Source organism: Rousettus aegyptiacus, unplaced genomic scaffold, assembly GCF_014176215.1.
Source record: "Rousettus aegyptiacus isolate mRouAeg1 unplaced genomic scaffold, mRouAeg1.p scaffold_m13_p_3, whole genome shotgun sequence".
NCBI lineage: Eukaryota > Metazoa > Chordata > Mammalia > Chiroptera > Pteropodidae > Rousettus > Rousettus aegyptiacus.
Genome location: NW_023416306.1, coordinates 36,265,346 through 36,279,129, shown reverse-complemented (window position 1 = coordinate 36,279,129; position 13,784 = coordinate 36,265,346). Strand labels below are relative to the sequence as shown.

The 13,784-nt window shown below is 41.7% G+C and overlaps 1 protein-coding gene across 13 annotated transcripts in view; it reads right to left on the bottom strand.

Annotated features, from left to right (window-relative positions):
• The window catches only part of TLE1 (TLE family member 1, transcriptional corepressor), an 82,028-nt gene that overhangs the window by 20,620 nt on the left and 47,624 nt on the right, over positions 1-13,784 (bottom strand). For 8 of the 13 annotated variants that reach the window (XM_016158639.2, XM_036238451.1, XM_016158642.2 and 5 more), the window contains 6 exons: positions 7,886-8,002; positions 4,648-4,701; positions 4,000-4,152; positions 2,496-2,640; positions 1,801-1,899; positions 1,281-1,471 (listed from right to left, as the gene is read on the bottom strand). In XM_016158639.2, coding sequence (XP_016014125.1) covers positions 1,281-1,471; positions 1,801-1,899; positions 2,496-2,640; positions 4,000-4,152; positions 4,648-4,701; positions 7,886-8,002 — 759 coding nt within the window. The remainder of the gene's footprint in view (positions 1-1,280; positions 1,472-1,800; positions 1,900-2,495; positions 2,641-3,999; positions 4,153-4,647; positions 4,702-7,885; positions 8,003-13,784) is intronic. The other 5 variants (XM_016158644.2, XM_016158643.2, XM_016158647.2 and 2 more) reach the window with 1 other exon arrangement.

Genomic DNA, 13,784 nt, shown 5'->3' with positions numbered 1-13,784 from the left:
GTGAGCATCTCTAAAGGCTTCCCGTTAGATTCCCCAAAGCGACGTAAGCAGAAGCAGGAATAGTGCCACATGCTAGCATTTTTCAAAGTATTATAATGCAAGAAATAATACAACCAACTCTAAAAAGCACAAGGTGTACTTCTTCTTTGGGAGGCAGGACAGAGTGTGATCTCTGTGCACCGAGAACAAGCTTCCCATGGTCAATGCTACCTGTGGACTTAGGATGTTCTGCCTTGTCCAAATAATTACACACAACAGTAGTATGCTGTCTCAGTTAGGATTTCTCGACCTTGGCACTGTCAACAGTTTGGGCGACATAGTCCTTTGTTGGGCCTGTCCTGGACAGGACAGGATGTTTAGGGGCATGTTTGATCTCTACTAAGTGCCAACGGCATCCTCCAGTTGTGATCATCTAAAGTGTCTCCAGATATTACCGAATGCCTCTAGGAGGCAAAACCACCCCTAGTTCCATACCACTGGTCTAAGTTAATGCTTAACTCATTCAGGATTTTGTGCACCTTAATGATGGTGTCTAGTCCCCTAGCTGCCCTCTTTGCTTAAGACTATCTTACCCTCCACTGCACAGACTTTCCCACAACTGTGACAGAAGGGAAAAACCAATGAACCTTATCCCCACTCCAAGTTTTGTGGAAGTAATGTTATTCAAAGAAGAGAGAGAAGACATACTTCAAAGATATCTGTATTTTCCTGGTAAAAAATGAGGCCATGTACACAGTAGCAGAAGGCAGGGCAAGAAGACAAGAAGAGAACCTGCCCCATGGTTTCATTTCTTTTGTGTTCTTGCCTGTTGCTCTGAGATCATGTTTACACCTAAGCCATGTTATTGGGTTTAAAGAATAACACAGGCATGGAAAGAGAAAGTTATGACTTCTCAAATATTTTTTCCTAAGAATAAAAGAGAAAAAAAAACCTGCAAGAAAACTAATGAAAAGGCTTCTGTGAGCTACTTGATTCATTTCATCACCTTCTAAAAAAAAAAAAAAAAAAAAATCTACTTTGCTGGGAGAAAACCAGATGTCCCCTGAACCACTAAAGTAGCTCCTAAACACTGCCTTTTTTCATCCACAAACACAGTAAAGCGAAAAGTGTTTGGCCCTAACTTAATGAAGCAGCATACGGATGAAGGTGGATAAAAGGAGGCGGGTGCAGTGGGAACACCAGGTCTTTGTTTCCGAGGCATGAGGACTGCCACCCCAGCCCTCCAAGCTCTGTGGAGCCCAGCACGACCCCAGCATGCTCAACCCACTGCTGTCACCTACCATGGGGGAGCGCCCGTAGGCCACCACGGCAGCGGCGGCAGCGGCCGCGCTCATCTGTGGGGACATGTTGTGCAGACTGGCATAGGCGGCGCCAGGGCTGGTCAGCTCGCCATTGAGGCCGGCGTGGGGCGCCATCCCGAATGGGGCCGGGTATGGGCCGGGCACCGCCAGGGGCGTCCTCAGGCCAGCTGCTGCAAGAAAACACAAGCCACATGTGACTCAACTATCTGCAGAGGTCCAGCCTGGCTGGTCATTCCGGGGTTGCTTTTAGTGTCATTCATTAGAGGGAAGGAGAAAGAGGGAAGGCGGGGGACAGGTAATCACCTCCAACTCATACACAGGGTCCCTTCTTCCCCAGAACTGACTTCATCTCCAGGAAAGAACAGACCCCAGGGGAAGCAGTGCCCACACATTTCCTCCTCGGTATATTAAGTAGCACTGGGAAACCAGGGGGAATTAAGCAGCATTATTGCACCCAATTCACAGAAGGCAAACCAAGGCACAGACACTACCTATTTACCTGACTTAACCTCAAAAGGTTTTCTTGATAAAATCCAAGATTTCTCCTTCAATCCGAACCTTCCATTCCCTGGTACCAATTCCAAATGAAAACCTGATCCTGGATTTATATAAACCAAAGCACGGGTTTAGAAGAAATATTCTGGTGCCTCTCTTCACCTTTGGGCCCAGGGTATTAACTTTTTTCCTTTCCCCATGAGGAAGATCAAGTTGAAAGTTATGAGTTTACTTATGGCTGGAGTCTCAGTGAAAGCCTCCCAATTTCTACTGAAGGAGAGACCCCTGACTCCTGAGGAATAGACCAGAAGAAAACTGGCCGACTAAAGCAAGCAAGAAGCACACTTGGGCCAGCCAGATGAATTTTAGTCAATATTAGCAAACTCAGACACACACTGATAGTTTGGGAAGGAGCTTACATTCAGAATAATTACAGAAACTTTATTGAAGTCCCTCGGATTTGGATAAATTGGAAATAAAAGAAAAGCTGAATGTAAACAGTCAGAGATAGAACAGGGTGCAGCTGCTAAAACTCAAGAATGAACATCTGTGTCTGTCTTATCACGGCTTTTCAGAGATAGGAAGGAAATGCAGTAAATGCATTTCACGTTCGTGGGAAAATGGCGTCACAACATGAGCAGATGACGAAGCAAGATGGGAAAGGAAAAACAAAATAAAGCACAGGAGGTGATGCTCTACCCGCTTGGTTAACGAGGGGGTCCATGGCTGGAGGCTTGCCGAGGCCTGGACGGAGTCCTGGAGTGGCGCTGGTGCCCGGCGTTGGCATGTCGCTCCGAGGCGTCGGTGTGCTGGATTTCAGAACAGGCGTGCTGGCTTTTTCATGCTGGTATCATTAAACAAATTAAATGAGTATTATTTTTAATCCAAGCCATATTACACAATTTATCACAACAGCAGCTGGGACACTGGGCACCTTCTAGCTACTCCCTCAGCCAATTTTCATAAATCCACACAATGTTGACAGCATTAACTTGTGAGCGAGAAATGTTGACCTTTCCTCTTCCTGCCAGAATTAAAACTCCAGCAAGAGACACAGAACATGATCACACTTCTTCCTCCGCAGATTTTATTTTAAAAAGTATTTTTCCATCAGGCTTGTGGACTTTGGATCTACGCCAAGTTAGAAAGATGACCATTCAGAGAAAATTCCCAGTCACTCAGAAACAAATGCCTGGTCACCAACAATGCCAGAGGGAAGGACCCCTTTTCTAATCTTGCCTTTCAGTGGCAGTGGGAGTGAGACTAGCGGTGAGAGACAGCAAGGCCACGAGGAGCAAACTAGCATCTGAGGCAAATGCCCTCACTCATCCCATCACTGTGTTTGAACGATGTGCCCAAGATGAATAGCCTTTTGGAGGTAAGCGTCATTCTCAGCTTGCTTGTATAACCAATGTGGACCACAAGTGCAGGAGTCAGGAGAGTAACAAGGTGACAGGATGTCTTCTTCTGCCTCTCAACCATTTACATCCTTTAAATCACTGTCTGTCTCAGAAGTGCTACAGTGAAGTAGCAAAACACATGAGCTAGAGAGAGACCCCAGCTCTGTCTGGCTTCGGATCTGATGGGCTGTGTAAACAGGCAAGTTCCTCAGGCTTTCCACTCCATTGGTGAAATGGGATAATGAGTATGAACAACACTGTATGGGATTAGCTGCAGGGTTGTTATGGCTGAGTTATCGTGAGTTGAGATGATGTACTCCAGTGTTTGCTGAATGCACCCTGCTCCCTCCACCGGTCCAGGCTCCCCCCAGTGCTCCCTTGTGCACATCACCATTTTGACCAGCAACCCAATTACAACACAACCCAACAGGATGGGTCAGTCTCAAACCAGGTAAAAAGGACAACTTAAGAAAATGTGGACTTCTCAGGACCTAAGAGGTCTGACCTGTGCTAGCTGGGAAGTTTCAGAGAGCCTGTGCCAGGAACATATCCCCCAAGTAAGAAGGCGATGGGCATGGGAGTTTGTTTTTGCTCTCTAATCACAGCCCAAATAGACAACTGAGAGGGGAAAAGCATAGCTGTATGGGGACAAAGAGCAGAAGGGTGAGTGTCACTTTTAAACACTTAAAAACATAACTCTCCATCAGTAAAAACCCTACATTTCAAATACTTTAGAGTCCTCTGGTCCACAGGAAAAGATACTTAAACTGCTAAATAGGTAAGTGAGAGTTCTTATTACCTACCAAGCTCATTTCTTTGGATTTCAAAGAAGTGGAACTTCCCGAGGAGGCTGTGGAGGCTGGGCTGCTCGAAGCATCTTTCTTTAGCAGGCGGTTTTTGTCAATCCCATTTTCCCGGGGTGAATGGGTGGGGCTTGGTCTCGGAGAAGAAGGGTCCTCAACAAGCATAAGCAAAGTTTTCATGATTTTGCTTACAATGAGACAAAGCTTTCCCTTTACACACTCTTATTTCCACACCAATTCTCTAAATTAAAGGAAATGCTGAAAGTTCTTTAGAGTTAGGGGACTCGGGGACAATATTGTTATAGTTAACAGGATGGTGTTTATAAATACACCCATGAAGATACTATAAAATTTTTAAAAATCTATGAACAATCGTATCTCTCCTCATGCTCCAACATTTTGCCCAAAGGGTACGGGAAGGAAATGAGCACCCAGACACCCAACTTAGAAATCCAAAATGACTACGGAAATAGTTGTGTTTTTTTTTTTTTTAAAGGAAATGAAAGTTTGGGTCAGAGCATTATTGCTCCATCCATGAACCACCATTCAGTTCTTAATGTATAAAGTTATAAGAAACCAAAACACTGTGGCTCTACTTCCCTTCTCACAAGTCATCCTAAAAATAAAGTTTGATAAAAATGTGGGTACCTCATTGGACACATCCACAACTAAGTTGTCATCACTTTTGTCAGCATCACTGTCCTGGAAAAAAATTTTTTAATGCCATTTATTCAAGGGTTTGAGGCCCAGTTAAATTTCTGTAGTTCTTGGTACCAAACAAACTAAAAAACCACCAGGGATATGCCTACAGACTCCCTCCCAGATTGCCAGCTCTGGTAGTTAACACCCTTCTCCCCTTCAAATCTGACCTGTGGCTACACAAAGCCCCAGGCAGGAATTTTGTTACAATAGCAATACCAGTTACATAATCACTGTCTAGCATACAAGGCTTGGCTGATAGTAAGGGCTCAATAAATCTTTGCAACAGTTGAATCTCTCTTATATCTGAAAATCTGCATTACATCAGAGCTCTTTTCCCTCTGGATTTCAAATTAAGAACACAATTTCATGTCATTGCCTCTATGTGTATCACCTTGAAGACAGCCAACCAATCTAACATTCACAGACAATTTGTAATTATAAAGACAAATCATGTTCGCATGAGGTGACTAATTACTGCAAAAAATAAAATAAAGCAAACAAAAAACTAAAAACAGCAAAGCTAGTTACTGGCTGAAATATACCAAGATCTGACCTCATGTTAAGAATAAACTTCAGCAATCAGCTTGGAAATTTTTTGGAGAGATGGAAGGAAGGATGGCAATATCTAGAGGGCATGAGCATCCTGCACTAGAGCTCTGTCTCTTCATAAAACTACACTTGGTAATGGGAAGAAACTCTGAAGTTGCATTGAGTTTGAAAAGGCTTCAGAAAAGCTGTTCGATTTAATGATATGATCACTTCTACAAGTTGGGGCAGGCTGAAAAAGTCTACTTATTTTTTAAGCCAAAAGTCCTGATGTCTTTCGGTATGAAGTAATACGATGAGCATATGGAAAAAGTAGTGTACCGTAACGAATCTCAAAAAGGAGTAGGCCCTTAGTTTATAACCTAAATAGTCCTTTTTACTGATGTCAATGTCAATTAAGAACACACAAATAATGTTTGAGAAATATTAGTACAAGTGTAAATATTACCCACATTGGCCTTCTAGGGACCACAAGTCCAGGCTAGAAAGTTACCATCAACTTTAAATTCATGTCTTAAATTTTTTTTCTAACTATACCTAGAACATTATGTGTGGAGACTCAATTTAATTTCATCAGTAATATATTACTAGATATATTTTAGTCATTGTTATAAAGGCACCATGCAATTCACTATAAATGTAAAATTACAACCAATGAAGCCTAAGTAATTCAAAATAAAAAGTCCACTGAAAGAAATATTTTTATGTAATAAAAGTAAATACTAATACTAAAGAAAATTTTCTTCCTCTTAGAAAAGCCCACAGAAAAGCATAAATGTTGTCAGCTGTAAAGAACCCAAGGATGGTGTGGTGAAAAAAATATAAGCTAAAAGGGTCTCCCATATCTATTTAGAAAAAAATAATTATAGATATGGTTACTGTTCTATAACATAAACTGGCAAAAGTAGCAAACAATTAATTTATTACGATGGAACTATGAAGTGAGCCCTTAAGTATTCTGTAATTTAAATCTTAGCTTGCACTGAACTCTTCTGCCTTATAAACCTTCACAGTACCGCATATGCCTGTTATCGGTCTGAGGTCTTTGTCTCAGGTTCTTCGACATCACCTCATTACATCACCCTCAACCACCTATACAACCTGACATACCTAGTACACAGACATTACAAAACAGTCATGTTGAACTATGGATTGTAGCTCACTCACTGCTATATAACTCATATACATGAGCCTCATGCAGAACAACTTAGAATTGTATCAGCAAATTCCTGCTTGTCATGGACCTTCTAACTCATTAACAGTTGATGCCATATATAAAAGCACTTGCATGGGACACTGGTTCTGAGCAAAAGGGGTAAACAATACATTCTAAAAGGCTTGAGCTGGGAACAATCTCAAAAATTTGGATTCTTCAGATATTTTATAGTGCAAAGTGTGGACTGATTCAAAAGACCTCTGGCCAAATGTCCATCCTAGGCCCTGGGTTGGGGAATCCTAGCATCGCGATTACGAGCATGGATCCTGGAGTTAAGATTGCCTCCAGGCTCTGCCACTAACTCTGACCTTGGGCAAATCACTTACAAACTCTGTGCTTGTTTTTTTAATCTGTAAAATGCAGGTGATCGTACCAAACTCACAGGGCTGTTTTATGAGTTAAATAAAACAATCCATGTAAAAGCACTCAGTGCCTGGCACCAACTTGAGTTATTCCTCAAGAAACATTACCCACTGTTAGCTATAGATATGGGCCAGCCAGCAGGAGACGCAGAAGCCTAACAGTGTCAACCTCCACATAGCCCGCACATCAGCCAGCCAGAGGCAGATACTTCCTCCAGGAGCAACAAGAAGTGGCCTAATTCAGTAGTCTGCTCTCAGACTATTCCTGAGAATGTATCCATCCTGAAACAGACACTCTAGAACGGACAAGGAATCGCCAAGTTATCTGTCAGTACCTTAGACCAGAGCCAACAGCCAGCCATTCGGCTTGGTTTGCTCTCATGAATGCATTTTTAGCTAGATCTGAGTCAATAGTCCTTACCCCATCAACCAGTCATGCAAGCTCACCTAAAGGGTCTGAGCTAGATGCCAACAATGTTTCTTCTGTTTTTACCACAGACAAATCACAAAATTGCTCACCTTGGAAGAGGATGAACTCTGCCTTACGGCCCAATACCAGCCTGAATATACTATCAGAACAGCATGCAAAAAGGTATTTTGTGACACCAATACTCTTACCCTATGTTAGCAGCACAAGTTACCAAATTTACAATGCCCAGGACAAAATAAAAATGCAAGCCCCTGTTTAAAAATTGAGAATTTGAAGATGGCTGACACCAGAGCATTAAAACCAAGGGCAAAACAAGGCCCTTTTACAAGCAGGACCTTGGGTAGCTGCACAGGCTAAACACCCATGAAGCCAGCCAGCCCTGCATTCTTACATCACCTCCTATGAGTAACTAAGGCAGAAAGTCTAAAATTTAATACTGAGCCTGGCAGAAGTATAATTTACAGCTTGAAAGAGAAATAAAATCCTACAATGTAAGAATCTATCACCTTTATAGTATTACTTTAAGGGATACAGAACTATCACTAAAATCTTAGAGTACACTTATATACCCACTTAGAAAAATAAGCAAGTAAGTAAACAAATATGACTTCAAGTTCTTTATTTACTTACATAGTGGCTGGAATCTTTATCATCCACCTTTCTTTTTTTGATGTCGTTGGAAAATTCAGGCCCATTTCTGCGTTTATCTGTGCCTCTTAGACTGTCTGGGACCAACAGGGAATTACTCTGCAAGACAAAAAAATTAATCAAAGATTTCTTCCCAGGTCTCTTTGTACACATGAAAACCTAACCTGAATGTGATAGCTGTTTTAGAAAGGTGATACCTACACGGCCTTTCATTCCATTTAATTTGTTTCATCTGAGGACCTGGATGGCAAACATTTATAGAGCTTTAAGCACTTAAAAGGGAGACCCTGGTTATGCATTCAAACCATCCAAAGCCTGGTGGATCCTTTAGGCCCTATCCACTTAAAATATTCTGTTCTGTTTACTGTTAGAGAAATGCAAGCTTGATATTGATATATGGATGTGTTTTTACTCTTTCCCACTGCGACTACCTGGTAAGAAATATGAATGCCCTATAAGTAAATCCTGAGATTATTCTATTAGACATATTCTGTGACTGCGAAAAGTCAACATGTGTCACTCTAAAAAGGCACAAAGAGAATAGGTGGAATTAACAGCATGGTTTCCTAAAAGGCGAATCACCACTTCCCACAGCAACGATAAAGAACTCTTTTGAAATCTTTTAATTTATTGTTGAAATAAGATTTGATGTTCCTCGTCAAAAGCACCAAAATTTAAGACCCAAAGAGGGAATCTCAGCCAGTGAATCTTCAACAGCCAGTCCAGCTCCCACACACAAAAGCAAGGACAAGAACTAATCTTTTCTACAAACCACACAGGATACTTTCATTCACATGTACTGAGTATGAACTGCTAACCCAAAGAAAAGAGGCATTTTAGATATTTGGGGGGGTCACATGACATGATCTGACAGCCCTTCAATTCCCATCTCCCTTGGGGCTAAAGCATCAGAACATGTTACAATGAGTTCTTTTAAGTGCGAGATTAGCATATGCAAGGGGGCAATTTGTTCAGTGATGTGTTACTGTCTTGCAACAATGCTGAACAAACTGTGCAAAAACCTCCTTCCACAAAGCCCAGATAACCCCAATTTCTGAAAGATGTTGGAGAACAAGGAGGGGGCCCAGGTCCAAGAGACAATTACGTTACCTTTCCCTGATATAATGTAAGAGACGGGTCCAGGGCAAATTTTACCTTGGACCGCCTCCAATTCAGTGGTATGTACTCGCAGCAAATCTTTTATGGTACATTTTTAACCATCAATGGGTCTTCGTTCCTAAGCGAACCAAAGTAATCGACCTGGTTCTCAAAGCGTCCCAGTGACAACTGTAAACCCCACCATGGGAGCGTTCCCAGCTCAACCACACACAGTGAGGAAATAAAAAGCAGGGACCAGAAGACAATCTGAATGAAGCCTCTTAGCCCACTTCAGGGGCTGACTCTGAAGTGAGCTGAGCTTTCATTCATGACTGTTCAAGCTAGACAAACACCAGAATGCTTTCAGAAAAATAGGGGGAGGGTCCAAGTCAATTCAATATAGAGAACCTCAGAGTAATGTCTTTAGCACAGTGTGGGGGCTAAAAGGTGAGCTGGCCGGATCTTTGAACTAATTACCTCGGTAAATGTCTGCTAAAAACTGACCACTCTGACCCAGGCCCACAGGATGCAGAGACTTAACAAAAGTCCTGCAAGTGCTAACATGCACTCAGAAAAGCAGAGCCAAGGAGGGGGGCATTAGCTTTTATTTTACTCAAGTATAAAAAGCGTCCAGATACACCCGTTATAGACGACATCAGCCCCAAGGGATCCTATTCCAGACTGTGAGCAGATGCATTTAAGAGCAGGGCTGTACTGTACTAAACTTTACTCTGCCCACATGCCTAGCAGAACCACAGAGCTGGTGTCATCTCCACTGGCAATTTTAAAGCCTTTCATCAGACTGTCAGCTTCTTAGCCCTTCTACTGTACCTAGCACTGGGCATCCAAACCATAACCTTTCAAGGAGCTTTTTAGTGATTTTATTTTAATGATGTCAAGTACCATGAACATAAAAGTAAACACTCCTGTTAGGAACAATAGTTTTTGTTGGAAACAATAGCATTTCTGTAGCTGGACCTGTAAGCCTGTCAAGCTTTGAGACCTCCCAGTCTCCAGGCTAGAAGTTACTACTGTAATTCCCACTTGAGCAGTTTAAATGAGGCCTATAATCTGAATGTGTTTTTGCAAAGTCCTGAAAGTTCTTCTAAATTTGGACAGAGTTAGTAATTAGCAGCCCGGTTATCTGAAAATTGAACCCAATCAAATAGCAGACTTAGACAAGTTATGAAACAAAACGTTTCATCATACCTTTGATGCTGTAAAACTGGTTCAAAACAAGGCAGCAAAGAGTGTGGGCTGGAAAGGCCTGAGAGAGCCCGTCAGAAGCTGGGGGATTCCTGGCTCACACTGCAGCCCCACCAAAACCAGACTACTTCCTTTGACCCTTGTTCCCATAAACCCCATTTCCTGTGTGTAAACACCCCTGATATTTTCCAGCTCTGACACTGCTTCCATTGTTTTCTTAATTCCAGCCTAATGAACTTCACCATCAGCAACAACCACCATTTGGTTAACTACTGCAGGCGGTGACCCTAAGCTTCACAATTCTTTGGTTTGCTCCCCAGAAACGCTATCAAAAGTGACTTTATGGGTATTACTGGATGTCCCATGGTACAGTAAGTCTTTTTCCCTCATGATGTTTTTCCCCACATACCACCTAATTGCTCTGGGGTGGGATATGGTCATTTCAATGGTCACTGTGAGCCATTTTACACATATTTTAAGAATGGACAGATTATACTAGGTACTGACTAAATATCCTTTGGATCCTTCAAAATTTAGGACTGTCTTGATTTGTTAGATTTGGACTAGGGTAAGGTAGGATCACATTAACTAAATAACACTTAAAAGGCCATTGGTAAAAGAAGGAAACTGAGGATGCTTTGCTTTTATTTAAAAAGCCGTGCATTCTAAACACAGAAGGTAATTAGAATCAAACCTCTGAAAAAGCCAAAGCAACCTTAAAAGACATACTGTCTATCCTCCTCATTCCCTCATTTCATCTGGAGGATCCCCAGAGGGGAGGCGATTCGCCTTACATGAAGAAGCTCTTCCCATTAAGTCAAAGTGCCTTCACTCCCAGAAGAGTGATTTTTAAACTCAATTTATATACAGATACACACACGCACCTTAACTTATTTCGCTGTATGTCCACAATACCAAAAATGTGAACATAAAATTTAAAAATTAACATTTCAAAACCTACTTCAAAATGACCTGAAAATCGCCCCAAATTCCTGCCTTTCCACTCATGAGTCCGCTATTTATAATCCAAGATTTACATAAAGAAAGATCTCAGCAGACAACAAAGTAGTGTGGGTACCCACGGCACTGGTTTCACGTGATGGCAATCACAGATAATAAATAGTCCCACAGACATACTTACACCACAGACCTCTCTCCCCAGAGTCTATATTTTGAAAGATTTTAATCTACCAAACAGCATTCAAGTAAAATTCATTTTTCAAATATTTATTTGCCAAATAAATATTTAATTGTGAATCAGTTTTTTTTCATCAGCATGAGAACTAGTGTTACCACACTGATATACTCTTACTCTAGCCAAGAAACTCAGTGTTTTATTTCACCTTGCAGCTGGTAAAATTTAAGGATCTGCCAATTTTTCAAACACTGTAATTATTGGGCAGACTTCTATCACAAATGTCCCGAGGCCTGGGATTTCCAGACTGTAATGTTTTCCTTTGTTTTAAAATTTTAAGAACTAAACAAAATTATCTTCCTCCCCACCCCCCCTCCCACCCCGGCCCCGGAATCATCTTATTTACTTTACATCTTCTACAAAAACTCTAAATAGGGTTTCATAAAGCCCACGGGGGATATTTAAATCTGAGGAAATCAAGGTCTGAAAACAGATTATGATTTCAAAACGAACTAAAATTCTAAAACCATGATGTTCCTCTGCACCTTTCCTGTTGTATACATGGGCATAGAGCCAAGTAAAATGATAAAGGGAGACATATATCCAGCCTGTCTAAAGAAAAATGACCCCTCCTGGAATGTTGAGTAACAGAGACAGAGAGAAGGCCCAGAAGACCTATTAGCCCAATTTTCTCTCATGATTTTTTTCTCCACTTCATGTAGAAACTACACATGACATGACTAGATGAGAAGCGAGGCCAGATAAAACATGCACCCCTCCCCCCAAAGAGGCAACCTCTCCCTCTTAAGAAAATCTGGAATTCTTTGGGAACCTAAAATCATAACAGGCCTCTTCAATAGGCACAGGGAAATTTGTTCGGTATGACCGACATATGCTTCCTGAAGGTCACTTCTTGCATGAACAGTGTGATGTGATGGTTAAGAATGCTTAAGAGAGTGAACAAAAGAACTAAGAAAAGAAAAAGCAGATGTTCCAACATTACAACCGATGTGCACTCCTTGAGTGGTCAAATCCAGAGCACAGTTTTCTAAAGGGGTGAACTGTGTTTTGTGAAAACACACACCAGGAATATCCCCCACTTCAGTTCAACAGATGTAAGTTAACTAGACAGCTGGCAGAGGATTTGAACCTAGTGAGGATAAGTGAACAACATATTAAAATAAAGCAAAAATAAAGTCAAATGGAATTATTAAACTATACCTCCATGTAAGAACTTACCATGAAAGGAGAACAGTTAGAGAGCATTCAATCAAATCAAAAGAAACATCAAGATTTGGCATTTGTGTTACGTTTATTCTGATGTTCTAGACAATGTTTCTATTTCATGCCCCGAATACCCACTCAAGATTAAGGTATAGACGTAGCTGCTTCAGTATGCATACAACCAGTCTTTATAGTCCTGTTCTAAGAATTTTACTTTTCTTAGAGCAATTTAACAGTAATAGCTGTTCATGTAGACATTTTGGAAGGTAAACTCAAGAAAATATCAAAGAAAGCAAGTTTAGTGAAATGCGACGCTGTCAGTGCTGCCAGACTTGTTACGAAGCCTTCGTATATCCTTCATCTTTTCTGAGACCTCAAAGCACCTCTTCTGCCAACCAAATCTCAACCCTGAAGCCACCACCAGCAAATCTGAAAGGAAAAACCGCTCATGGCTCATGGATACAGCAAATGCTAGACAGGTTCCCCTAATGCGAAAATAATGCACATTATTCAAATGGATTTCTTTAGCTGCCATGCTGATTCCCCTAGGGAACTTTCTCCTCCCCGCAGGAAAAGTGTTTGTGTCAGAGGTACAGATTGGAAACTCATGACACCTCATTTATCCTCAGTTACACTGAGGCAGTGGGAACCTAATTTGCTAGCACACTCTACACTGACAATTAACTTCTCGGTGAACATTAAAACAATTAGGTAACAACGCACCCCATCACATCTGTGTGCCTTCTCCACTGACACCTGGTCCCAATTAAGTCATCACCCTATGCTGTACTTTTTGCTGCAGTCCAACTGGTCATTCACATATTCTGCCTGACATTCTGACAAATGCTTTTACCTATAAAATCAACGGGATCCCCACTTGTCAATGGGAAAAAAGGGAAGAAAGTGACGATGTGTGGAAACATGCCCACTTGGCTACCTACATCACACCTCAGAAGCCTGGGCCGGGAAGTGGGTCTGCCGAAGGGTACATATCTATTCTTCATGCAGTTCAAACGCTAAATGCGGCAAAGGACTAGCGTGTTCTTGCACCTTGATCTAGGAACTCAGCACTGTTGGATGCAAATAGGTGATTCTGTCAGGAGCACTCCTAGAGAAGGACATAACCAGGTAGGATACATACAGACCCGGTGAATATTTGGGCTGAAAGAGGTATTAAATCATGAGATCCCGTAGGCATCACTCTACGTTCCCAGCTGG